This window comes from Gambusia affinis, linkage group LG12, assembly GCF_019740435.1.
Source record: "Gambusia affinis linkage group LG12, SWU_Gaff_1.0, whole genome shotgun sequence".
Classification (NCBI taxonomy): domain Eukaryota; kingdom Metazoa; phylum Chordata; class Actinopteri; order Cyprinodontiformes; family Poeciliidae; genus Gambusia; species Gambusia affinis.
Window position 1 is genome coordinate 621,257 of NC_057879.1, and position 25,020 is coordinate 646,276.

Genomic DNA, 25,020 nt, shown 5'->3' on the forward strand with positions numbered 1-25,020 from the left:
GGCCTTGGTTAGAACTGATGGTGTAATCCATGTTACTGTGGAATATCCCACCTGCTAATTAAGCCATTAGCATGTTAGAACAGTCATGAATGTTGGGACAATGGTGGTGATAGTGGTCGGAGTTTGTCCCAAAATTGTTTAGTTACTGGTTTGACCCCTGCTCCACCACCTCTGTCGTGTCCTTGGGCAACATTGCAGTAACGTGACACTTCACCTACAAGAAGTGGTCAGAGGGCCCGGTGGCACAGGTGCTTGACAGCCTCATCTCTGGAAGCTGTGGCTCCTATCCATCATGACTGAATGTGGTGTGAAGCGCTTTACAGGCCTCTGGACTTGATAAGGTGCTGTGCAAGTCATTTACCATTTTACAGCAACAACCTTCAGTCAGAAGCCTTTTTAAATAAGGCTGCTACTAGAGATCATTTTTGCCGACGCAATCATCAATCGCAATTACTCTTTGAAAAGACTTATTACATGAGTTACAACCAATTTCCCCCTCTGGCATGAATACAGCATGAATCAAATTCTGAACCCACCTCTCATTCCTCTGTAATCAAAGTGACAACACTCAAATAGCTCTCGCCTGTTTTTTAATGGAAACTCTCGGATTTCATACAGATGTTGCAAGTTAGCATCACTGGTGGGAAGCAGGGTACACAGAGAATTTTCTGTCTGAAGTCGCTTTCTTAGTGTTACTCAACTGAAGAAGACCACATCATTCTATATTTAGAGTGAAGAGTGAAGTAAGACATAGAGCTTCTATGTCTTACTTCATTCACAGGTTTTGGTAAGAAAAATACTCTGTGGGAAGTAGTTATAAAATCTTCACACATTCGAATGATGCTTAGTCACTTAAGTCAAGCAGAGATGGACATATGCAAATACCTCTGGTGGAATTGTAGGACAGCACAATATGTCATTGTTTGTACATGGAACTGGAACATAAAGGAGTTTTTGGTGTACATACTGTTTAGGGAAAAAATTAATTGGTACAATTAACAACTGCTTCTCCGGGCACCAATACAACCATTAATACTGATATCTGCTGTTTCCAGTTTGATGTTTCAGACTGAAGGCCATTTCTAAGTGTGGAACACTGACAGATAGCTAAACTGGCCAAACGGATTGGGAATAAAGGGCTGCACTTTGTTGGAATGTCAGTCACACTAATGTATGATGGGCTGAAGTGTGCTGAACACTTCTGACCGAGTGGATCCATTCTCTACCTCACTGCATCATTGCTTTTGGTTGTGGTCCTATACTGAGATGTCTGTCAGGCTTTCTGAGAGAAACAGAAAATGACAGAGTCTTTATCACTACATCTGTCCATGTTTGGTTTTGTTCACCTTCTTCAATATTTTGGAGTATTCTCTTAATACCTCTTGTTTGTCTGATATGAACTCTTAGACCACTTCTTCAGTTCTTTATTCTTAAAACTAAAATTATTTTCTTTTTCTTCAGCCTTTAAAACCGGCTAGAAACGACCTTACAAGTTTGGAGTCATAGGAGAGATTATCCACAGTCCACATGAATGGTTCACATAATCTAAACATGGGAAACCTTTTGTGTTTCTCTTGCTTGTTTAATGCTATACAGCCATTTAATAACCCTTGCATTTCGCTCCACAGCTGAGATGCCATAGGGGACGCGCTCACCGGCCTCCTCCTCCTCATCCCCCTCATCCTCTTCTGATATTCCGTCATTGGAAGATCGCCTTGACTGGTCACAATCAGAGGAGATCATAGAAGCTGATCGAAAGTTCAGGCTGACAATGTCTGAGTTGGCCCGTGCAAAGTTCTCGGGACCCACTGCCTCCAACTCCTCAGGGTCAAGGCCGCAATAATTAAAAAAGCGTTCCACATCCGCTCCGGCCCGGGCATACCGATCCGACAGGTCCGACTTGGATCTGTGCAGCGATGAACGACGAGTCACGTTCGAACCCTGCTCCAGATCAATGTTCAACTCAGCTGATGCACTAGCAGGGTCTCCAAAGTCACAGTGCAACGACTGTGGAGTTGTGTTGTCGCAGGGCGTAGGGGACATTGGTGGACGCGCACGTGGCAGTGACAAGGATAGTGCAGGAGGGAGAGAGGTGGGCTTTGGTTTGGGAGGGAGGGGTGGAGCTGAAGAGCTGCTAGACTGAGTGGTGCGCAGCGGTTTACCGTTGCACAGTCGCAGGAGGTCAGATGATGAGTGGGAGGTCAGGAGAGGTGGCAGTGGGGAATGAGAACGCTGGACAACTCCTCCTTCACATTCACATCCTCTTTCATCTTGGACTCGTCTGCTAAGGTTCAGGTTTCCTGCTTGTTGTGGAGTGCGATGCCCCCCGCTGGCCACTGGGGGGACCTTTAAGGAGTGAGAGAAGGATCTGAGAGAATGTGAGGTGCTTGGACTGGGAGCTGAGTCTGAAGGTTGCTCATTAAGGGTCATGGTAGATCTGTATGTTAGTGGCATCCTAGAAGGAGAAACAGAAACAGAGTATTAGAAACACAAGTGACCACAGAGGACCTATATGTGAGCATAATGTTATAATAGTAATCACTCTATTATTGAATTTGCTACTGGCTGTGCCTTTACTTGAAGGCACAGCTGTGTTATTCTGGGACATAGTTTTAGGAACTTCTAGTATGTTAAACACATCACGTTTGGCTCCAACAATACCTGATTTAAATTTTCCAAAGAGATATATTGTTTTATTAATTACATAGATATTAACACATCAAGTATTTACAGTTTTTTTTTAAACATACATGAGTTCAGAGCACTGGCAACCGTGCACAAGGTTAAGATTCTATCTCAAAGAGCAAATATTAAATTAACAATATTTATTTTGGAAAAAAACATTGTAATTCAAATCTCTGAATAGTCTCTGTTGCTGGTAAAAAGAGTCATATTCTGCAATAACGAAAGTCACTGAAACTAGTGTGAAGTGCTTTGTGGTCCTCTGGTTTTGATAAAATGCTATAGGAGTACATATTTACAATTTCCACCTTCAGTTGAAATAAAAGAACTGTTCTTCTTATTAGGACAACTAGATATAATAACTGACACTCATTTGAATCACTAAAAAAGCAGGATATTTAAAGATCTTCCTAAATTTTCACAGCATCTAAAACTACTTTTTTTCCCAGAAATTCTGCTCATCAAATGCTGCAACAGTCTTCATTTTTAGCCTGTAGGCATAGTTGTTTGTACAGGTCAAAAATCCTGCTTTGACGTTCCGTTGTTTAGAAAATATTACTAAACCACCCCTTAATATGTCTCTGGGCAAATTGTCCTGGTTCTGGAAATGTATTTATGCATAACAATAGCTGTGTTAATGAAAATGTCGTAAAACCTGTGCACGTTTTGTAATTTAAGGTAACTATTCATGATTTCCTTTTGTATCATTTCCTAATTTTTAGCCATCAGCTGTCTTTCAAAGTTCATTTTTTAGACATAAAATTCTTTGGCAATTTCATTTCCATTCATTTGGTTCTTAATGTTTTGATTTCCATCGTATAAGATTCCATGTACTGTAAATACATAAAATTCCAGATATATACAGTGCCCAATGAAATGTATTCACACCCTTGGACTTTTTCTATTTTTTATTACGTTTACAAATCAACCATGAACAAAGGCTATTATGACAAAATAAGTTCCAAAAAGTAGTAACTTTTTAAGGTAGCTAGAAGGTTAGTACAAAATAATGGTAATAAAAATATGTAGCATAAATAAGTGATTTTTATTCTTGACAATAACAGTCTTCTATTTGCACATAATATGAAAAAACTACAGACATTTTAATAGTAAAGACTGTTACTTAAAGGTTTGAAAAAACTTGAACAGTTCATAAGTAATTGTTTTTTATAAAAAGGACTGATGTTAAAAACAGCTTTCTCAGGTGGTGCACAAAATAAAAAGACCTTAGAATAACTTGGTTTCCTCCAGATATCTACATAGTTTCTCCTATTAGAATTTCACAATCACATTTCCATCTTCTAATAATCAAATTCAGAATCATTTTATATCAGGCAAGAGTTTTTGCTGAGGTGTAAAAATTTGTCTTTCAGCTTTTTGTTAGTGTTGTGTTCAAATCTTAGCTTTAAAATCAGAGATGGAATTAGAAGAACTCAGTGTATTAGGCACTAGAAATACTCTAGACAATATGCAACCATCAGCAGTGACTCACCCCAACGGTGTCCAGCTTCGGGCCATTCTGACTGATGACCTCATAAGAACAGCACTTTTAGCTCCACCTGACAGTCCTTCAGAACCTGCTGCTGAGGATGATGATGAGTTCAGCAGATTTTTTAAGATCTCCAGATTTAAATTCTCCCGTTTGCCGCTGCCACAGCTGGACGCACATGTGTCTGACTTTGCGTTGTTATTGGACGCTTTGAAAGGGATCCCGGCTCCGTTCCCTCCTCCACCAATCCCAGGGCTTTTCTTTGACAGGATGGAAGGGTCAACGGTGGGCTTGGCCAGGACAGGCGGTTTGACTGGTTCTTGCTTGGCGTTGATGACCTCCTGACTCTTGACATACTTTGCTTTGTCTGCTTCTAGTCTCTCAACTGCACTCAGGCGGTTTGGGTTTGGTTCCGCCTGACAACACATTAAAAATGAATTACTCTATGTAAATAGTTTCAGGCATGGAAAGATTACTGCATACTTCTACAATAAACCAATCAGATCAATGGAATGTTCTAACCAATCTCAACAATGACCACAAATATGTTTGAGGAAGTCAAAGTGAAGATTTAAAGGGAATTGTAACAACTATCAAGAATGATGATAATAGCATTGCACAAGCAATAGGTTTCTCCTTCACCTTTAGATCAACAGTGAGATGGTTGAACGTTTTGAAAGGTGGATAACTGAGTCTTCCAACAGGAAAATGAATAACATCAAGTATCTGAAATAATCTTGGCCTGACCTGGGCCCTGTTGAAAACGACACGTATAGATGTTGGGTCTGTGCCAGTAGATCAACCTCTTTGAAAGACGTTTACCAACTCCGTCAGAATGAGCGCTCAGAAACTGTGGCAAAGCTCTTACAGAAGTTACAAAAAGTAGTACCCAGCAAGATGGAACTTGCCCAGAGACATTTAACTATATATAAAGGAGTGCATTTCTACTGCAGGTTCCTAAAGGTTTTTTCTCCAAAACTTAACTTTCCAAAGGCTTTTTATTCACCCAAGATGTTTTCTGTGAGTTTTGAATGGGGTCTGAAACCTGGGCAGTAAAATATAACTCCTGACACTGAGAAGGTCATTGTTCTGCAGGAGTGCTATGACGATATGGGGGCACAGATTTTGAGGTGGTGGTGCAGGTTAGAAAAAGGTTGGAAAAAATAGATCTTTAAAAATAAAATCCTTCAACATGTGTAGGGTCACATTGTAACGGATTATTGTTTCCATTTATCATGATTTCTTTGACAAATTAGAATGGTTCAAAGAAATTTTTAAAAGGCCAAAACTAATCTGACCTTTGACCTCAGCTGTAGGAGTCCTCATTAAGACCACAACAATGATATTCTCACCTGCCTTCTGAAGTACTCAGGGCCCTTGTTGAGGATGCGAAGAGGTACAGTGGAACTGAAGGGCGTGGTGGGGCCAGCAGACTTGCTACCTGGCAGGGGAGGAGCCAATGTCTCTGTCGGCATGGCAACAAGGCGATTGGGGTGGCCGGCCGTGGTGGCAATAGGTGCGGGGTGGTTGACAGAGGGTGGGGTCACTAAGGAACCCCCAAAACATGAAGAAACAAGGTGGAGGCAAGAAAAAAAATCTAAAAGCAGGCAAACCCCCTCACCCTGTGCATCGCTTCTGAGAGAAGGCAAGAGTTACTGAAGAGGAGTGGATAAGTGGGAGAACACTATAGTCACATAAACGGATTGAAAGGATGATCTCTGCTCTCTAATCTCTGTTAGCTCTTTGGATTAGACGGCTTCAATCATTTAGGTTGGGCAACAGAACAATGGAAAGGAGGCAAATGAATGCAGTAACAGGAAAGTGAAACTCAAGACGTGCGACAGCGGCGTAGTGTGGATAAGAGATCCCATTCAGCCAGGGAACAGCAGAGGCTGTTAGAAAATCAACAACCTACTGCCTCTCCACTGAGTCCAGCTCTCCCTTCAGCCTGATAAGCATCTGAAAGGGAAAAAAAAAACAGTCAATAGAGTAGTTGGACATCATTTATCTTGCAATAAAGAACTGCAGGATTTCTGCAAGCAAACAAAGTAAATCATCCATTCAGGCCATGACTGAGCTTTGTTGGTACAATTTTTATGATGGTCAAATATTTTCTTTGCTTTTATCTAAATAAATGTGAAAACAGAGAAAACAACTAACAACAAACTGACATCTGTATATGATTTAGTGCCACTAAATGAATATTCCTAGTTCATAACTTCTAAGTAGCAAAAATGAAAAATAATCTTACCCTGGTCCGATCAAAAATAAAGGTTTTTTGCATCTTATAATATCTGCCCATGTGAATGGTTGAGTACAGTTTTTTGCTCCTCCTTTCTTAAAAACATGTTTTACATCTTAAAATGCTTTACCTTGCAAACAATATTTACCAGTTTGGAGGCTTTGCTTTGGCTCTGCTCATTGGTTCTCTTAAACCCTTTGCTTTAATGCTGCCTGTGTATTTAGCCTCTAGGTGCTGCAGGTTGTCAGAGGGAGTCACATCTGTCAGGTAAAAAACAACAGAACTGAGTAAAGCAGAGCGAGCAAAAGTTCCTCATGTCAGCAGAACTTCTTCTGTTTCAAATCAATGAATGACCTTGAAGGTGATGTTGTTGTTCTAAGTGCTTGATGGATAACAGCTCTATGAACCCTTTTCATGCACAGTTGTCACTGTGGTGAACAGCTATTTAAAGCTACTTTCTTGTATGTATGTGGCTAAGGAAGGTAGACTAGTGTCTCAATTCATAAATTGCCATTCGCCACCTACTGGGCAGCCACTGTAAGTTCCCTGAGAATTTCTCCAAATCCACAAGGACAGAAATGTCGAACACCTTATTGTAAAGGTTTGCCAATTGTAAGGCAAACCTTTAGGTATAAAAACATGAGCAACATCAAAGTGATATAATATATAATATAAAAGATATAATATAAAATATAATATAATACATAATATAATAGATAATAATAATATAATAATATAATAGATAATAATATATACATAATATAAAAGAAGAATGAACCGGTCTACATCACTGGCTCTATTTTGAAATTTGGACCCGTAATGTGACTATATTGTTCTTTGGGGAGTGAGTGGGGGTCCAATGTGCTTCAGTGGGAAGGGCAGCCATCTTGCAGTCAGATAATTTGAGGTCCAATTCCAGCTTCCTCCCAAGCCACATCAGAGTGCAACTTGGGAACGCACTCATCCAAAAATTGCCAGCTGACAAGGCCTGAAATTCACAGCGGGATTGTGGGTGTTGCATATTATACAATCAATTCCTGCAAGTCTAGTTTTTATAATTTAATTGAAATAAAACTTTTGTAAAGTGGCTTGAGATAACATTTGTTGTGAATTGATGGTATATAAATACATTGAAATGAATAAATCCATGCGACAGACTGGCGACCTGTCCAGAGTGACTCCGCCTCTCGCCCGGAACGTAGCTGGAGAGGAACCAGCAACCCTCCCGACCCCATTAGGGACAAGGGTGACCAGAAAATGGATGGATGGATGGATGGATGAATAAATCCAGGAAAAGCCCGCACAGAACTAGAACAGAAATGTGTAATAATAGGGATGTTTGTTTCGGACCATGAATGATAACAAAAAACACATCAGCAACACACTTGGGATGCTCACTCCTTCAAAGTAAAACATCCCTCTGCTGTGCCAGTGTGTCTCTTGCTAGCAGGCCAACAGTGGTCGGATTCAACGGCTTTAACAGTAAACTAATCAAAACGTGGACCACTGGTTAGAACATGCATTTAACTTTCTATTTCTATTTTTAATCGACAATTTTGATTGGATTACTCCTCCACAGGAACAAAGGAGCAACTGAAAATGGACTAATCCAGCTCTTGTGAAAAGACATGAAGAGACAGAAGGAGAAAGAAGAGACAGAGGCTGGAGAGCAAGGCGAGGCACCAATGAGGCAACCAAAATAATTCAAAAGGGACCATTGACACATTTTGCATAATTCAACATATTACTATAACCTTTTCCAAATAAACAGTTGCATCATGCTTAATACTTAAAATCAATTAAACATTTACCAATACATTCCAACAGCAACATTACTGGACTAAATACCAAACACTGCATTCCCAAAACATATTTACAATAAGATCGACAAGCAAATGCAGCATCCAGGATGAAGGATAAACTGGAGTAAAAAGTAAGAAAAACAAGTCATTTATACACAGGTCTGCAACAAAAGAATTTTTATCAGACCAATAACCGGGACTCTCAGTAAGAGATGCTGGCACCGTTGAGCTGCTAGAACAATAAAAACACTTTATTGCTGCAGCAATGGCTGGATTAAATTAACAACAGCAGGAGAAACCAGGCCAGGTTACAGAACAACGTTCCAATGTTTTATAGTTTCCTGTCACTTTTGGAAGGAAATGTGGATATTTCTTCCAGTATGCTTCAGAAAGGAATCATTTATTATTCAAATATTTATCAGTGAAAGCCAATACACAATATTTTGATAGTTCTGGGATCCCAAAATAAAGACATTTAATTTATTTGGGCAAAAATGAGTCTGACATTCATGTTTCTTGACAGAATCTTCACTTTACTCAGTTTAGAATAGAAATATCTTATATTGTTTCACAGTGTGGAAAATCCAGTGCGACAGTAACAAAGTGACAGAATGTAGAGTCATATAGAAAAAGAGTGTTGAACATTTTTTGATATTTGGTCTGTGAATTGTTGCTTTATTTGATGAAGTTTTTAGTAACAATTCCACAGTGAGTGAGTTCTGTATTCAAAGATAAAGGCAATCCAAGCAAATAGTGTGTGACTTTTTTTGGTGGTGACTTTTATTGTTTTGGCCAGGTAGTGCAATGGGTTACATTTGTTGAGGAGACACAGAATTCTCCCAACAGCTTCATCGCTATGTGCTCCAAAATGATGCCAACACTCTCCTTTATTTTTAGTGTCAACAAAACTGACGTGCTTAATACCATTAATCTCATTGGAGAAGCCATCTGGAAGCCCCTCCCCCGCTGTGATGTGCACTACACTGTCTTCACATGGTCCTTCTTCATTGTATTTAATAAAAAGCAGGTAACTGATTTTGGGTAACAATCGGTCACTCATAATTTTACCATCAGTTAGTTTAATGTACCTTTTAAATACAAATGACATAATTTGCAGTTTGGGATGTTTTGTGATCAGCAGAAATTACTGACCCACATTTGAAGCAATAATACCACTCAAATTAAATGACTAAAGAGTCGAGACTTGTGAGATTGTGAAAAACAAGATCATCATTCAATTGAATTGAGTTTATTTATTCCAATAAGATAGAAACAGGAATGCCTTTCCCAAGTGGGGACATAAGCAGTAATTCTGCTCTCAACACAAAACCTTGGAGGGGACTGTCAGGCCGTCGATTGTGACCTTAAAGTTAATCATATTATGCAGCAGAATAATAATAGGAAGCACAGCAACCACTCAAGGGTTCAATCAAAACTCTATATTAAGGTATTAGAGTGGCCTGGTCAAAGTTCAGCTTTAGATGAAATTGACCTAAAACATGATGTACATGCAGGAAAATCAGCCAGTACAGCTGGATTAAACATTTCTACAAAAGAGAAAAATGCATAAAAATTGATGTGAAAGACCGTCTGCCAGTTACTGCAAACATTTGACAGCAATTGCTACCATCACAGCTTGAACAATCAGTTATATTCAGTGGACAGTAGGTTTTTTTAGTTTCACATCTGGCCTACCACTTGTTATGAAGCCAGAAGAAGAAAGGCCGATTATTTAACAACTTCAGATGAGGACAGTAACAATAAGCATTAAATCAATGAATTGCATAATAAATTGATACAAACTCAATCATTTCCATTTGCATAATTTATTGTCTTTTTCTTTTCTCTCTACCAATAACTGGATGACAAAAGTCTTCAGTCTGGTGCTTTGGTCTCAGCTAACCCTTTATTTGAAGAAAAAGTTTGTTTACAGAAACTTCAAGAGTATTTTATTTGTCGATTCTGTTGGTTTTTATTTAAAATATCGTCCAGTCCCAGTGTTAAATGTTCATTAAATTTGAAAGTTTCCTGAGAATGTGTTCTTGCAATACTATTGCCATCATATAACTTGATAATGTTCTCAAAACAACAACCAATTGACAGCTGACAGAACAGCTGTCAATTGGTTGTGTGTTTGCTTACAATTTCATGGGAATTTTAAGTGAACTTTTGAAATTTTCCAAAAGAGAAAAAAAAGTTAATTCAAGGGAATTTCTAACTACTGCTTTGGAGTGAATCAACCCACACAAAGCTCAGAGCCTACAGCTGTTCTGGAGCAAAAGTAGAGGTTGGAAACTATGGACCACATAGCTCAAAAAGCTGGAGGTTAGATCTTGGAAATGTTCAGTTTTGTTCCTCTAAAAATCCGCTGACACACCAGTCGATGGGAATAGGCCTGTCACAATAACACATTTTTCCTGAATGAAAAATTGCAATAAACCATTTTCATCTAATGTAAAGTTGATGACATAAAAATGCAAGAACACAATCTCAAAGATCAAGATCAGTAGCCAAATTCAACAGCTATCTCATTCAAACTATTGTAAGAATGAAAACTGGAGTAATGAAAATGTATAATGTTTGAATTTTTTTCTGAAAGTTGATGTGTAATTGTGAAAGGTCCCCAGATGGGGGAAGAAAAAAAAACAGTTGGTGGATGGCTTGTTGAGGAGCTTACTTTTTTTTTTTAGATTACAAAGTATTAATTTTCAATCTAAAACTAATAGTATAGTATATGAATACTATACTATTAGTATCAGAACCCATCCAATCACTGAACAGATGCTTAGAACAGATAAATGTGTGGATGTGCCAAAACTTCCTCCAGCTGAACAAAAACAAAACTGAAGTTATTATATTTGGACCTAAAGAGGAACGATCTAGAGTCAGTGCACAGCTTCAGTTATTACAACTAAAAACCAGCGATCAGCCCGAAACCTGGGAGTAGTGATGGACTCTGACCTGAACCTTCAGAGCCACATAAAGACAGTTACAAAGACGGCCTTCTATCACCTGAAGAACATTTCCAGGATTAAAGGACTAATGTCTCAGCCAGATCTAGAGAAACTCATCCATGCGTTTCTCTTCAGTCGTATTGATTATTGTAACAGCGTCTTCACAGGTCTGTCCAACAAATCAATCAAACAGCTACAGCTGATTCAGAATGCTGCTGCTCGTGTTCTCACTAAAACCAGGAAGATAGAGCACATAACACCAGTTTTAAAGTCCCTCCACTGGCTCCCTGTAGCTCAAAGAATAGACTTTAAAATCCTGTTGTTAGTTTATAAATCACTAAATGGTTTAGCACCACAATACATTAAAGATCTGCTGCTGTTGTATCAACCTTCCAGAACTCTCAGGTTCTGGTTCTGGTTCTGCTCTGCGTCCCCAGAACCAGAACCAAATGAGGAGAAGCGGCATTTAGCATCTATGCACCAAAAATTTGGAACAAACTTCCAGAAAACTGTAAAACAGCTGAAACACTGACTTCCTTTAAATCTCAACTAAAAACCCACTTGTTTAGAGTTTTATTTGAAACGTAATCAATTGCAAATTTATTGACGGAATCTGACTTGATATTGTTTTTATTGTTGATTCTATGTTGCATTGTATTTTTTATATGTTTGATTTGCCTTGCTGCTGAAATGTGCTATACAAATAAAGTTTGATTTGATTTGATTTGTAGTTTTGGTCATTTTTCACTTTTCTTTCAGTCATGGTTACTGGTTGTGTGATATTTGTTTTGCTCTTTTGAAGAATAATGTCAACAGAAAGAATGTAAACAATCCTAATTAAAAGTTTACATAAAGTGGAAGTTTTGACCTATAAAGAGATGCACAAGTTGATACAAATGGGTTTAAATGGAAACTATTCTAACCTATGATCCGTTTGCTTATAACTAGGAGCTGTGAGGGAAAAAAAATCTATTGTATGAAACTTAGTAGTTCAGAATGTGCAAATATCCACTAGTGTTCTGTTCAGAACTGGCAGTAAAGAACATTTTTTTTCTCCCCCCCCCACCAGGGGGTCCTTTTTGTGGGCTCTAGTGTCCCTTTTTTCACAGTGGCCTGGCAGGAGAGGGGGAGGGAGAGGGGGGAAGACATGCGGCAAATGTCGTCGGGTCCGGGAATCGAACCCGCGACGGCCGCGTCGAGGGCTGGGGGCCTCCAGGCGTGGGGCGCGCTAACCTCTACGCCACCGGAGCACGCCCCGGTAAAGAACATTATTATCTTTTTTTTTTTTTGTAATTCAGATTTTTATTGATTTTCTGAATATTATCTCACACAAAACACAAATACAAAACAAAAAAGGCTGGTGCACCACCCCCACCCCCCTGAACATTGTTATCTTAAATATATTTACTTATTTATTCTCCTGTTTGTTGATTTCATGGGCTCTTCATTATTTGTTGCTCACATGGGGGTGGTGGTGTTTGTGGGCGGGGGCCGCTGAACACAGAAATAAAGCAATGCAACCGTTTAAAGATACACAATAAAATACCCTGTATGGTTGAGTCATCAGACCAAAGCCGTTGCTATGCCAATGCCACAAAGCAGCCTGCTTACAGTGTACCAAGAAATATAGAGAAAAGCCTAAAATCTCTGGAAGAAAGTAATTTTGAGTAATGAGACCAGATTTGAGCTGCATAAATGCAACCATCCTAACTACATCAAAACAGAGGGGAACGTTATAACACTGAGAAAATGTTTCATCAGAGGTTCTACAGAGGACAATCATGAAAATATTCAAAAACAGAAGGCCTAGCCAAACTAAAACACCGGTCTCTTTGTCAGGAACCATTGATACAGGTGATTGTTGAGGCCTGTCTAATGGAGCTTCTCACTGAGCAGATCAGGCTGACTTGTGTTAAATGTTCTAGACTAGAGAAATCAAAGAACATGATCATCATAGGTATCTGCTTTGTCCAAATGACAGTGGACTTGTTGATGCAGTCCTATGATGCCATTTAAACTTCAACTAAACAACAATAAATAAGTTGCAAGGATTCCTGACATGTTATTGTTTGAATACTCAGGTGGCCCAACAGGAATCTCTTCAGGACATTGGGAAAAGGCTAGATATCTTCTACAACCTTCTCTTAGGTCAGATTAAGGTTGAAGAGATGCTGCAGAATCCCACAGAGCTTCACTGTAAAAGCCTTCAGGGCTTGGAAACCGACATCATCTGGAACTGGTGAAGTTTAGTCTCTCCCACTGCCTCCTCGTATGACTTCTAAAGACAGATAGGTGGGAGGCACAGGCAAAGGGAGCAGCAGCATCTCCTGATTTGGTTGAAGACAAACATTTAGAACCACAATGCTCTATGGCTGAGGTGGAAGACAGGACATTTGAGGTGTGACAGGAAAGCTGTTGCTCAAGCTGTCTATTGGGACATCTGCTTGACTGAGAAAAGGATGATGCTGAAGTTGTCCATGAACTGAACCTATAGAAGAATGTGTTCATTTCATTTGCTGTGTCCAGAGTTCCATCTATATGTTCCTCCTTCTGCTTGAAGTCTTTAATTGTCTTTATCCCAGACATTTCTGTTAACATTAAGAATCAGAATGCCTTTATTGTCATTGTACGGGATTTGCTCTCTAGCTTAGTATGTCTTCTAGCTGTCTATAAACTTAATTATAAGTTGCTATATAGTCTCCCACCAGTTTGCCTACAGAGCCAACAGATCCCCAGAGGACACTGTGACCACAGCCCTCCATGCTGCTCTGTCACATCTGGAGCAGCAGGGGAGCTATGTGTGGATGCTCTTTGTAGACTACAGCTCTGCTTTTAATACCATCCTCCCTCACAGACTGGTGGACAAATTGGGAGACCTGGGTCTTCCTCACTCCACCTGCATGTGGATTATGAGCTTCCTGACCAACCGACAGCAGAGAGTTAGGGTGGGCAAACATACATTCACTGCCCTCAGCCTTAGTACTGGCTCTCCACAGGGCTGTGTGCTGAGCCCCCTACTCTATTGTCTGTACACATACGACTGCACCTCTGCCCACCACAGCAACACCATCATCAAGTTTGCTGATGACACCACAGTGGTGGGGTTCATCTCAGGAGGCGACGATTCCGCCTACAGGGGTGAGGTGGAGCGGCTGTCAGTGTGGTTCAGGAGAACAATCTGCTCCTCAAAGACAAAAGACAAAAGAACTCATAATAGACTACAGGAGAAAAAAAACAGATAATACACCACTAACCATTGGGGGAAAATGTGTGGAGAGGGTAGCTGACTTCCGTTTCCTGGGGGTCCTCATTGAGCAGGGCCTCACATGGAACATGAACACCTTTGAGCTGACAAAAAAGGCCCAGCATAGACTGTACTTCCTGAGGGTTCTGAGGAAGAACAACATCAAGGAGAAACTGCTGGTGTCCTTCTACAAGTGCTCCATAGAGAGCATACTGACTTATTGTATCTACGTATGTTATAACAGCAGCACTGTGGCTCAAAGGAAAGCTCTCCAAAGGGTTGTGAATACAGCCCAAAAAATCATTGGCTGCCCTCTCCCCTCACTGGAGGACTTGCACAGCGACCGCTGTCTAAAGAAAGCACAACATATCACAAAGAACACTTCTCACCCCAGACATTCTCTGTTCTCACTGCTGCCTTCAGGCAGACGATACAGAACAATCAGAACCAGAACCAACCGTCTCAGAGACAGTTTTTACTCTACAGCAATAACAAAACTAAATGCAATCAAAAACAACCATTAATCATCATGAATGAAGTGTGTGTGAGAATGTGGCTATTCTTATTTATTAGGGTTTTTTTTTTATCAGTTATTTGTTATGTATCTCTTACATTGTGTGTAAACTGTGAGACAGTTATTTTTAATCATATGCACTGACTGATGGCACTTTTTAAATTTTGTTGTTCTTGTGACAATGACAATAAAGATTTATCTATCTATCTTAAAGTTTCCTTTTTCTTGTTTAGTAATTTCTTTAGGTCACTGCTGATCCAGAGTTTGCTACTGGAAAAAACATCTAGCTATTCTAGTAGGGATAGCACTTTCTTATACATTTATTCAGTCCCATTCTCCCACATGGCACTGATGTCCTGGCTGACACAGCGCCAAATGGCAGACTGGGGTCTGTAGCCTCAAAACAGTCCTGCAGAAATTCTTCAGCCCCCTTTTGCAGTTTTTATTATTATTATTATTACTATTATTATTATTTGGCCTTTAAATGAAGGGATTATATTTGGAGCAAAGAAAAGCAAGGTTGTCATCTAATTTTTCCAGAGAAGATCTTGCTTTAAAGATTGATAACTCTGACATTTGCATAAACAAATCCAACACTGTTTTCTCTGGCGGAACATCAAATGGTTGAAAAGTCAGAAGTGCAGTAGAGTGAAGCATGAATGAAACCAACAAATATTGCCACAAACACTTTGGAGTGGTGTTAGCAGCAACTGAACTGAAGACATCAAAAGCATGGTTTGCAACAGCTGACAGAGGGATGTAAACAGTTCACAAAATGAAACAAGGGTAAATGATGTGGATAAAAACTTACTGCTAACAGTTCAAATGAAACTTCACAGTAACATGTCATGGATGACACAATCTGTTGTTCACAAGCATTGCTAAATCCACCTCCTTTGTTCCTTCTTCTCCTTTTCAAATCTCTGTCTGCTTGTGTGGTCAGACAGTTCAGCAGAGAGACACAGTTGAGAATAAGATCCTGCAGCCGTGTCTCACTGAAACACATAATACTGCCTGGATCTTAGAGTTCATCCAAATTGTTTGTCAAAAGTCTCCCTTTTCCCTTTAGATGGATGGTTTGAATTTCCCTCTTTACTCTCATCACATCACAACAAATGTTCAAAAGTCAAAAAAGTATCACCAAAAAGCTGCACTACATCCAAAACCAGTGATTAATTGTCCAAAAATGTACTGAAACATAAAAAGAAGTTTTAAAAATGAAGAAATCTAAATAAAAGTAGCAGAGCTACTCCAAATGCTGCTGCCTTGATCAGTTCACTATAACATCCAATCATATGTAATTAAGATAGATTTTTGACTTGCTTAAATTTGGTTTTGAATTCAGGAATGCTGACAATCAAATCCCTGGTCAGACAGCAACTCTGAGGCAAAGTTCATGACCTTTTCCAGTTGGGATAAATGGAGCCAAGAGAGCTGGCAGAAGTCAGGGCAGGAACTGGGAAAGTAACCACCTGGATGCACTCCTGGCTGCTGACACGGCATGGCTGTTTACTGGCACCTAAACTTAACTTGGCCTCCCTCTTAAAATATTCAAAATATTCACAAATTTTTCCTAAAGTATGGCAAGTTTTAATTCAAGAGTAATATTGTTTTCATGATACATCTTTCTAATGCAATTTAAGATTACTGACAGAGACAATTTACACTTCAGATGTAGTTTAAAGACTTGAGAGTTAAAGGTTTATTTAAAGAAACCAATGTGATTTTTAAGAAATACTGATGCCAGCAGAGGGTTTTGTGTAAACCACACAGAAAGCTTTTTATGGTGAATTTAAGGCACTGATATCAGATTATTTATTTTCAGATCTGTCTAAGAATTTTCAAGCTAATGTTTTAAAAACTTTGACATTTGTTACTAATCCAAAAACAACACTGAAAGAAATTGGAGTAAAATATTGTGAGGGTCGAATTTGAAGACCATAAAACAAGAAATGTAATGAAGAACCTAATTTTACTGGGTAAAATTCAAAGGCTTTGATCAACCAAAAGTACAGAAACAGAGGGCAGCTGTGGCTACAATCAGTAGCTTGACATCATCAGCATGTTACTGTGTGTGTGAATGGAAATGACTGATTTCATGTAAATGCATCTGTGCTTAGAATCAAGATTAAAATCAGCTGATTGGAAATTGATTACAGTCAAATGAAATATGGAGAATTGTGGTTAGGAAACCTAAGGAGCAGAATCCTAACCCTACCACACAGACAATATTAGTTTATCATATTCCCAGTGATAACCAGGGAGATGTTTTACATATTTATAATAAAGTTCATGTGTAAGAGAATCAAAATAAATTAATGTTTACTGATCCCATGGAAACGCTGTAATGCCATGATGATATTTCCGTCCAAGGTTATACCAAACTTTACTTTAATTTCTACAATGTGATGGTATGACCATTGTGTTCCTAACTTCCTTTTATTCCTACCACTTATTAGTTAAAGTCTTTATCAAGGATTATTGTTCGACCAATTAATGTGAAAATCCTACAAAAAACTTTTTTCTGATTTTGTATTTTTGTAGCTTGCAGTGAGAATAAAGGATACATTTAGTCAATTCTGTAAAGGTAATCTATTTCTCTTAATTGAAATGTACTGAAAATGTACCAACCATGTTTTTTTGTTTGCTTTTTGCAGCATTGCACTGCTAATGCATGCTTATGCTGGGAGAAACAGCACCCATTTCTAAACTATTATTAACCATTTCAGCTAAACAGGCTGTGTGAAGACACAAAGGAGCTTTCACAATATCAGAGATGAAGAACCATCATTTCCAACCAGAACTACTACACTCAAAACCCCCTGCTGCTACTAACACACACAAACCTCTGAGGAGGAGGTTTGTGTGTGTTTATTTTATACTATAAAAAGATATATATAACAAAAGTCATTAATGCTGTAGAAAAAAACATAAAATAATCATTGGAACATGAAATGTGCTGTGCCGATGTGATGTAGGTGCATATATCAGTGTGTGATTGTGTAGCTCATCCAGTAGTGATGGATCTTCCTCTTCAGTCTGGGCTTAAGCAGTCAGCAGTTAAACATGGAGTTAATAAAATGTTTACTTTATATTGACTCTGAGTTTATGATGTTTAAATTGGGGTGCACCAATCACCGAACTTGCTGAAGATAGCAACAATGTTGCAAAGCTGGCAGACTTGACCTGGTGGCCTGTCAGTCAGCCCTCTCTCACAGCAGAGCAAAAAGGGGCTGTGGCAGATTTTCAGATATTTCTGGAGGCAATATTTGATTATTAGATCAGTTTCTAATGCAAGTATTGGCTGATCTCCCAAAATGAAGGAACCTGGGTTGAATAGGTGCAGCCCTAGGTTCAATGTATCCAGGTGCTTCATGCTTTCTTTCTTATGCATTTGTTTATTTGATGACTTGGTTTCTATTCATCAACTAAAAATGACATCAACACTTAGTCTAGTTTGGAACTTATGAAGCCTGAGTGAGAAATGTGAAGAGCAGAAGAATTCACGGATGCAGCAGGAGCAGATAGGAGCAGCTGACTGTTGTTCCGCTCAGATAGAGCGACCTGGGAGGCTGGAGCAGACGGGTGTGTCAGCAGAGGCACGTTAGCAGCTGACAGCCGCTACACGAAGAGCGCGTGCTCGTGCGCGCGGTGCTGATGCTTCGCTATGCCAAATCCCACCGAGCAGAAAAGAACGGCGCGGCGCGGCACGGAATGTGTTCCTGACTGCACAGCGGGCTTAGAAACCAAGCTGCTGTTCCCAAAGCACACAACCACAACATCAAACACCAACGGTGCCTGGCATAGCTCCCCTCTGCTGCTGCCTGAATGACAATCTGCCGAACAATAGACCTGAGCGGATCGGCCCGAGGAGGGACGGCGAACCCCGCGGGTGGTGATAGAGCCAAACATGCAGATCAGATGGAGCAGAACTGTTTATGTGGCCTACCTCAGCTTCAGAGTCAGAAAACAAAAGATGCTGCAGCAATTTCTCTCCGTCAGATCGGTGCGTTTGTTCGGCCTGACAGCGTCCAGTCCTCCGCCAGCAGCAGTGAGCAGCAGCGGCACTTCCTTCCGCCGAGCCTCTTCACAATCAGCGTCCTTTTCTGCTCCAGATTCTCTTTCCCCTAGAAATCTACTTTCACTCTGTAGACCAGGGTTTCTACTCAAAAAGCCACAGGAAAGATAAAGGCGACACAAAATTTGGTAAAAAATAAAAATAAATACTCCAAAGTAGCCTTCTATTTGAACTCACTCCGCAGTTCTCTTTGTCCGCAATAAAAGTGTTTTAGTCCATTTATTTTTTTTTAAATAAAACTACTTTGCTTTTCAAATAGAAAGATGAAACAAACTCAGAATTAAAATCTTATTTGATCATTTATGCTCTTAGAGAGAAAATAAAGCTGCAGCTAAGTGCAGTGCAAACCACCAAGTTAACACAAATGCATAAAAATCTTTGTAATTTTGATTTTATTTTGGAACTGAGGATGACATTTTCCCGTTCGGTGTTGTGATTTTAGCAAACCTAACGGAGAGCGGTTCATACCCTGCAATGAGACACAGAAATCCAGATGAAGGGGACAGACCCCCCCCCCAACCCCCCTCTAGCCCCGTTCCTTTTTTACTCTAACTAAACCGTCCTGCTCTCACACACACTCTCTGCATGTTTGCGTTTTGGATATATTGGAGCAGCTCTTTGCATGATAGTAGATTTTCTTGGATGTCGCTGGTTTTCAAGCTGTTTCCCCTTCCCTCCTGAATGGAGCGGTCCGTCCGTTAAAGGGCCAGTGCTTGGATTGTCAGCTGCAGCGTCTTAGGTTGACTGCGACAGAAGGTGATCTGCTTTAACTGCTGACGTCTGCTCAAGTTTGTTTAGGTTTTATTCAAAGGACTTAATTATACCCGAATAATAAAATAATATACTGAAAAATCGACTGTTTGCTAAAAAAAAAAAAAAAAAAAAAAAAGAGTCAGTATATTAAAAATAAACGCATTATATGTTCCAAAACATTCTAAAATATTTTAACATGGGGTGAAGCCCCTCCCCGATTCTGATTAGTAACAGTCCAGCCCAGAACCAGAGTATTTTATTGTCTGTTGAGTTTCTTTGGTGTTTGAGTTTGATGCTAATTGCAAATAAAATTATAATCAGGGGTAACATCTGCTATACAGTAAACAGCAGTCACATTCTTCACTGCCATGCTTGTTGTGTTTCTGTTCCGTTGATCGACTTTTTGACCGGCCCACAGGTGACGTAACGTTTGACGCAGAAAAACGTGAACCGTTATCATCTGGGTTTATTCTGCGGTGGCCGACACGAAGCTGAAGTTGGTTTTCAATTCCAGCTTCCGATTCGGGAAATGGCTAAAGGGCTATTCCACCTAATTTTTCTCTACCTTCCGCATCTTTAATCGACTCTAGTTTAAAAACTACAACACCTAGACACTTCAAAAACCTGGACTAGATTATTCTGCTCTAAAAGCAGGATATTTTAATCCATGTTTGGAATTTGTGAAACTTCACTAAAGTTTAGAATACTATTCACACTTGTTCCATTAAGTTTTTTTCAAATTCAAATTCAATTAAATTCTAAACCACTTTATTGATCCCGATGAGAAATTAAATGTTGGTGTAGTGTTTCTCAATTCCAGTCCTCACGCCCCCCTGCCTGCATGTTTTAGGTGTTTCCTTCTGCCACACACCTGGATTGAATCTTTGGGTGATTAACAGGCTCCTGCAGTACTTGGTATCTGCAGAAGATGTCATGCAATCATTTGAATCAGCTGTTCTGGTGTAGAGGCACATCTAAAACATGCAGAGCAGGGGGCCCTGAGGACTGGAATTGAGAAGCACTGTATAATTCTTCAAGTTGTTATTGTAGATGGTGATGTCTATTGGAATTACAGATCTTCTGCAGCGGTCTGTTAAGAGACGTTTCACAAATCAGAAAAAAGTTTCACGAATTCCAAACTCGGTTCTAAATATTCTGCTACTAGTTGAGAATAATTTTGTCTAGGTTTGAAGAGTCTAGGTGTTGTAGATTTGGAATTAGAGTAGAACTGCTATGACAGAGATACAAAAGCAAAGTCTTGAAGTTTCACAAATCAGAGGAAAGTTTAACAAATCACAAACATGGTTTAAAATATTCTACTAGTTGAGAATAGTCTAGTCTGTGTTTGAAGTGTCTATGTGTTGTAGTTTTGGAGCTGGAGCAGTTCTAGTATGATCCAGATGCAAAAATGTGGTAAAATCGCCCTTTACTGAAGTGTCACAAATCAGATAAAAGTTTCACAAATCCCAAACATTGTATTCTGCTATTAGAGCAGAATAATCCAGTCCAGGTTTGAAGAGTCTAGGTGTTGTAGTTTTTAAACTAGAGTCGATTAAAGATGCGGAAGGTAGAGAAAAATTAAGTGGAATCGCCCTTTAAACAATTCTCGAATCGGAAGCTGGAATTGAAAACCAACTTCATCTTTGTGGTGCACAGTTGAGCAGAGTTCCCACCGTGGAAAAACATTTTTTCTGTGGAAACACACTTGGGAACCAGTTTTCTGACTATCTGTGCTACCTCGTTAGATTTTCCTCCCGTAGCACAGATAGCTGTCCATCTGTCGATGTTACCCGTCTACAACTCTACCATCATGGTTACAAACCGAAAACATGAACATTTGTGTTAATGTTAAACATTGGATAAATTCTTTGAGTCACAAGACAGAAGCTTAGAAGTTATGCTAAGCTTATGTAACTGGATCCTTTCTGCATTGTCCGTAGGGTGGCTGGGCTCTCCCTTAGAGATAGGGTGAGAAGCTCAGTCATCCGGGAGAGACTCAGAGTAGAGCCGCTGCTCCTTCACGTAAAGAGGGGCCAGTTGAGGTGGCTCGGGCATCTGGTCAGGATGCCTCCTGGACGCCTCCCTGGTGAGGTGTTCTGGGCACGTCCCACCGGGAGGAGGCCCCGGGGAAGACCCAGGACACGCTGGAGGGACTATGTCTCTCGGCTGGCCTGGGAACACCTTGGGATTCCTCCGGAGGAGCTGGAAGAAGTGGCTGGGGAGAGGGAAGTCTGGACCTCCCTTCTGAAGCTGCTACCCCCGCGACTGGATAAGCGGAAGAAGATGGATGGATGGATGGATGGATGGATGGATGGATGGATGGATGGATGGATGGATGGATGGATGGATGGATGGATGGATGGATGGATGGATGGAGAATACCATACAGAAAAACAACCGTGTTATTGGCTGTCCGCTCCAAGTCCTCTCCTGCAGGACAACATGACAAGAGGGCGGGACCATGTCTCACAACATTAAACAAAATAAACCTTTTTTACACAACATACCTGACGAGAATAACATACAGAAAAACAACATTTAACATCCAGGATTGTTAACGTTCTCCCCGATTTTCTATTTAATCAAGGTTAATGCTTAACGTTATCCTTGATGTTTAACATTATTGTCAATGTCCATCAGATGTCTAACCTAATCACCAGAAAAGTTTCCTTTTGCGTTAAACATTGGAGATGAAGTAAAATATTCCAGATGCAGTAAGCATCAGCAATAATCTTAAACATCAAGGAGAATGTTAAACACTGGAGAAAAAAAAAAAATTGGGGACAACGTTAAACATCCTGGACAACTTTAAACATTGGGGATTACATCGTTCCTGATGTTTAATATTGTCTTTTTTCTGTCATCTCAAAGGAATCTTCATGTCAAATAACGACTCAAACTGAACAGATGAGGCCGTTTTTGAGGAGGCCACAAATGGACAGGTGCAGATTTCAAATCAAACCCTTTAATGACTCAAGAATGAAATCACTTTTCAAAACTCACTTTTACAAAGAACTTAAATAGACAGGAAAATACCTGCTGCATTCCTTACAGAAGATTGCTAAGAAAGTTTCAAGCCAAAATGGAGAACAATCAGGAAGCATCACCTGGGAACACTTCCAGGGTTTCCTCCAGAAAAACTGCTGAGCCCAGTGGAAGAACTGCTGGACTCGTCCATCAGCAGTCTGCTGCGTGTTACAAAATGTCAAGTTAATGAAAGTTGGAGATGCTGGATCAGGCATCAAACTCAGAAATAACAGCAAGGAACAGTTAAGAACTGATATGGAGAGATGCCAGAAGGTGGCGCTCTGTTATTTCTAACTAAACAAGAAGCTAAATTAGAAAGTAAATCTTTTCTAACTAAAAGGTTTAGCTAGAAACTAAACTTTTTGTTTTTCTCAGTTATTTTTCTCTCCGTAGAATCAGAACCTGGTCTGGCTTTCTCATTAACTGTAGTGGCTTCCTGGTAAAGGGGATTGGCTGACATGATGCTGCCATCACCTAACTGTTCTCCATCTCCTTTTCACTTCCAGGAACATAGAAAGTTGTCCTGGTCAGTTGACCTGTTGTTGTTGTTGTTGTCCTGCTAGTCTCTGGTCTGTCTTCTCTCACCTCCAGTTAGTCATGGCAGATGGCTGCTGGTACTGAGCCCGGTTCTGGTTCTGCTGTTGGTTTGCTCCTATTATGGGGGAGTTCTTCCTCTTCACTGTCACTACATGCATGCTCTGTATGAGGGACTGCTGTAAAGTCAACCCAACACAAGCAATTTACTGTCGCCCCCTGCTGGTCAATAGGAGTGAATGCCATACAATCTGCTGGGTTTTATTTGGTTCTTTTTAAACGACTTTATAATAAAATGAACCTAATGACTTGATAACTTGGATCAAAAATAATCTGACTACTGGTAAATTGAAGTTACTCTTTGCAAAAGGCCTTGACAGCAACATTAATGTTGGAAATTAATGTTATAATTATAAGCTATGGACCTTTTGATATCTACTTTTGGGGTTTTGAACGTTTTTGCACTGGGTTTTAGAGTGTTTGTTTAATTTTTTTATATTATTTATTGGTGGGGCTCATTTGTTAGATTGAACATTTTATTTTATATTTTGTCAATTCACAACAAATGTTGTCCCAATGCACTTTGAAATAATTTCAGTTCAATCACATGAACTCAATTGCTAGTACAATAAGCTCAGTTGATTATTAAAGTAGTTTAAAAAGTTTGTACCAACCGAAAACACAGCAGATAATATTGAGCCATTCACTGCAGCTTGACGGAAGCAATCCTCAGCTTGATTGTAGTATATTCATAATCGATGAAATGCTAGCTCCAGATACCACTATATTGCCTCATGTGTTTCAGGGAAGGCAGCAACTAAACAAACCTCCACTGAGAGGTTGTGGTCAGGTCTGTCCTTGTGTGCTGCTCTGTTTAGACACAAAAAATGGCTTCTCTGACGTCATCGGTGGAAAAAGACAAACAATTTAGAGAAAGGTTTCCGAAAAATAACTTACTGAATAACCAACGCAGCGATTTAAAACATAGCACTCCTGCAGCCTACTTGCCATCTCTGCAGCCTACTTGTAGGTCAAGTACAAGGCGCCAAATTTGGCCTCGATGAACACTGACACGATTTCAATTGGATCCACAAAAGCTTCAGTCATAAGGTTTGGCATCCACTCGAATTTTGCATCTTGGGAGATTAGAAGACATCATTCTTAATCCAGGTCCCAAAGTGCATGAATATCAGACTGACAGTTTCGTGTCTCTGCGCGTGTCATTCATTAACAACAAAAGTTCTACACTGTTGGCAGATTTGACATTTTCTAGTCCAAACACAGGGTAAAATTAAACCTGTAAAACCTGCCCAAATGCAAAGAAACAATATGCATATAAACCACTCATATAACTCACGTTAATCATCGTTAATTAGATGTGTTTTATTCACAATCTATTCCTAATATATTCTATATTCCTATATATCCTGTCTCTGCTGTTACTCTATGTTTAAGTCTTTTTCTGGCAGTCATGCCCCGATAGTGTTTGTAGGTAAAGTCTATTTTTCACTAAACATATGTTTCAGTGTTATGGTAACTCAAACTGGGAATGCAATCCTTGGTATTCCTGGTGCTCATGGAACACACCTACACACAAATACTAGCTGAAATCTGAAAACACTTGAGACCTTCTTTAAAAATGTGTTTCACTGCCTATTTTAATCGTGCAAACATCGTTAATTATGGAAACAGAAGAACCTG

At 39.7% G+C, this 25,020-nt stretch overlaps 1 protein-coding gene across 2 annotated transcripts; it reads right to left on the minus strand.

Moving 5' to 3' along the window:
* Positions 1–573: 573 nt before the first annotated feature.
* Positions 574–19,136, minus strand: fam110b (family with sequence similarity 110 member B). Of its 2 annotated transcripts, none has more exons than XM_044133399.1 (6): positions 18,877–19,136; positions 6,562–6,673; positions 6,087–6,130; positions 5,524–5,717; positions 4,175–4,587; positions 574–2,455 (listed from the first exon to the last, which is right to left on the minus strand). In XM_044133399.1, coding segments are annotated over exons 3-6 (1,518 nt in total). In that variant the 5' UTR covers positions 6,088–6,130; positions 6,562–6,673; positions 18,877–19,136; the 3' UTR covers positions 574–1,545. The 2 variants fall into 2 exon arrangements, with proteins under 2 accessions (XP_043989334.1, XP_043989335.1); XM_044133400.1 differs by having other exon boundaries at positions 6,544–6,673.
* Positions 19,137–25,020: the final 5,884 nt, after the last annotated feature.

Bases quoted from the DNA above. Each gene is read 5' to 3' on its own strand.
- fam110b (XM_044133399.1), bottom strand. The intron at 4,588-5,523 runs GTGAGAATATCA...ATGTGTTGTCAG, and splicing joins CTGAGTACTTCAGAAGGCAG to GCGGAACCAAACCCAAACCG. The intron at 2,456-4,174 runs GTGAGTCACTGC...TTCTCCTTCTAG, and splicing joins CGAAGCTGGACACCGTTGGG to GATGCCACTAACATACAGAT.